The following is a 1,699-nucleotide window of genomic DNA, read 5'->3' as shown; positions in this document are numbered from 1 at the left end:
CTTATTCTTGTGTCTATGACCATTTCCTCTGATACTTTGCCTATGCTTAAGCATAGCTGATACCCCAGACACCAAATTTAAATGGCATAGGTGTAGCCGGACATCATCATGTCTCCTTTGAAGCTCCTTCCTAATGTCTAAAGAATATTGGCTGATAAAATAAGTACTAGCTGATTTGTTTGGTTTATTTTTTTTTCAGATAGAAAGTTCCCCTATAGATACAGTAAGTTCCCCTATAGAAACAGTAAGTTCCCCTATAGATACAATAAGTTCCCCTATAGATACAGTAAGCTGGATCAACCCAAATGGCAGGTATAACAACAGGTTTACTGAGAATAAAGCAACTCCTGGGCGGGTTCACTGGTCTCGGAGAACGAGGTCAGAGAAGTTGTATCCCCAAGCTAAGGCAAGCTGGTTTTATAGTTCTTAGGTAGGCAAGGGGTGATGACGTGCCAGTCAGGAGCTGGGATTGTTCTAAAGTATGGTCGAAGGCTAAGTCCCTGGGCAGGTACTTGGGTGGGCTGGTCGTGTCAGGAGGGTGGGTTGAACCAGCTTCCAGAAATACAGAACTAGGCTTTAAGTGCCATTTTTTTGTTTGGAGTTTTTTAGTGTGGGCATGGTTGTGGGAAGTAGGCAGATGGGGTTTTCCAGCTTGTGCATGGGCAAGCTGGAAGCTCCAACCAAACACAATATTTGAGCTCAGAACAATTTAAACAATAATTTTGAAATATAGCCAGTTTAAGCATACATACATAATTTTTTAAAGTTCTTTTTATTTATTCCTTGTATCTTTCGATCGTGCATCTTGATCCCACTCATTTTCCCGTCCCTTTATATCTACTATCTGCCCTTGCATCCCCCCTCCAAATGTAAAGTAATATTTAAGAGAAAAAAAGGAAAAAGAAAAAAATCTCGTCATGGATGCTGCAGTGCGACACAGTGAGTCACCCAGTAAACCCCTTGGTTCATATATTTTCACTTGCAAGTGTTCATTGCAAAGAATCATTGGTCTGTTTTGAGGCCCCTGAATTCTGCTACACTATTGACACTGGATCCTAAATGGGACTCCTCTTGGATACCCTGAGTTGCGGAGATCCTGCAGCTTTGGGTCTATGGGACTAACCTTTCCACAAGCTCCTGCAGATCACAGATTGGGTGGATGTTGAGGTGGACCAACTTATAACTTTAGTTCTGGGCCTGGGTAGTTTCTGGGTTGGTCATTTCACTGGCTCCTCCATCTTCACTACCAGGGTGAGCTTTCCATCATTGCTCTGGTTAATTTCCTCCTAGGGGCAGGGCCAATGATTCTGCTTTCACACCTCCTGAGTAGGCACTTCCACAGGGACACTGGGGCCAGCTCCACTGTATTGCCAAGGGAGGTGGAGGGCCCACTCTCTGGAGTGCTGCAGCAGGTGAGGGGCAGGGATGCTCTGGTTTTTTTCCTTATATGCCCATTTCTGTTTCATAACGATCTCTTACTTTAAAAATAAAATGTTTTACATCCCCTGCCTTAACATGGATTAAAATCCCTTGTTCACCTACTTTCTCTTCCATGTTTTTCAAAAACATGTTTCTGTACCTAAAAGTTCTCCTATCTTCCTCTTACTTGATGTTTTGTTCCTGACTTACCATTCTTTACAAAATTTTTGTATTTCAAAATAATAATAATAATAATAATAATATGCCAATGGAAATAAAA

General features: G+C 41.8%; 1 protein-coding gene across 1 annotated transcript in view; it reads left to right on the top strand.

Annotated features, from left to right (window-relative positions):
* The first annotated feature begins 917 nt into the window (after positions 1–917).
* Positions 918–1,699, top strand: part of Muc19 (mucin 19, oligomeric) — an 87,149-nt gene continuing 86,367 nt past the window's right edge. Inside the window, exon 1 of the mRNA XM_050131363.1 lies at positions 918–939. Within this exon, the coding sequence (XP_049987320.1) occupies positions 918–939 (22 nt within the window). The remainder of the gene's footprint in view (positions 940–1,699) is intronic.

The sequence above is a fragment of the Alexandromys fortis genome, unplaced genomic scaffold, assembly GCF_014885135.2.
Source record: "Alexandromys fortis isolate MF-2015 unplaced genomic scaffold, M_Fortis_MF-2015_v1.1 scaffold_28, whole genome shotgun sequence".
Classification (NCBI taxonomy): Eukaryota; Metazoa; Chordata; class Mammalia; order Rodentia; family Cricetidae; genus Alexandromys; species Alexandromys fortis.
The sequence above is the reverse complement of the archived record's forward strand: the minus strand, read 5'-3'. Positions and strand labels throughout refer to the sequence as shown.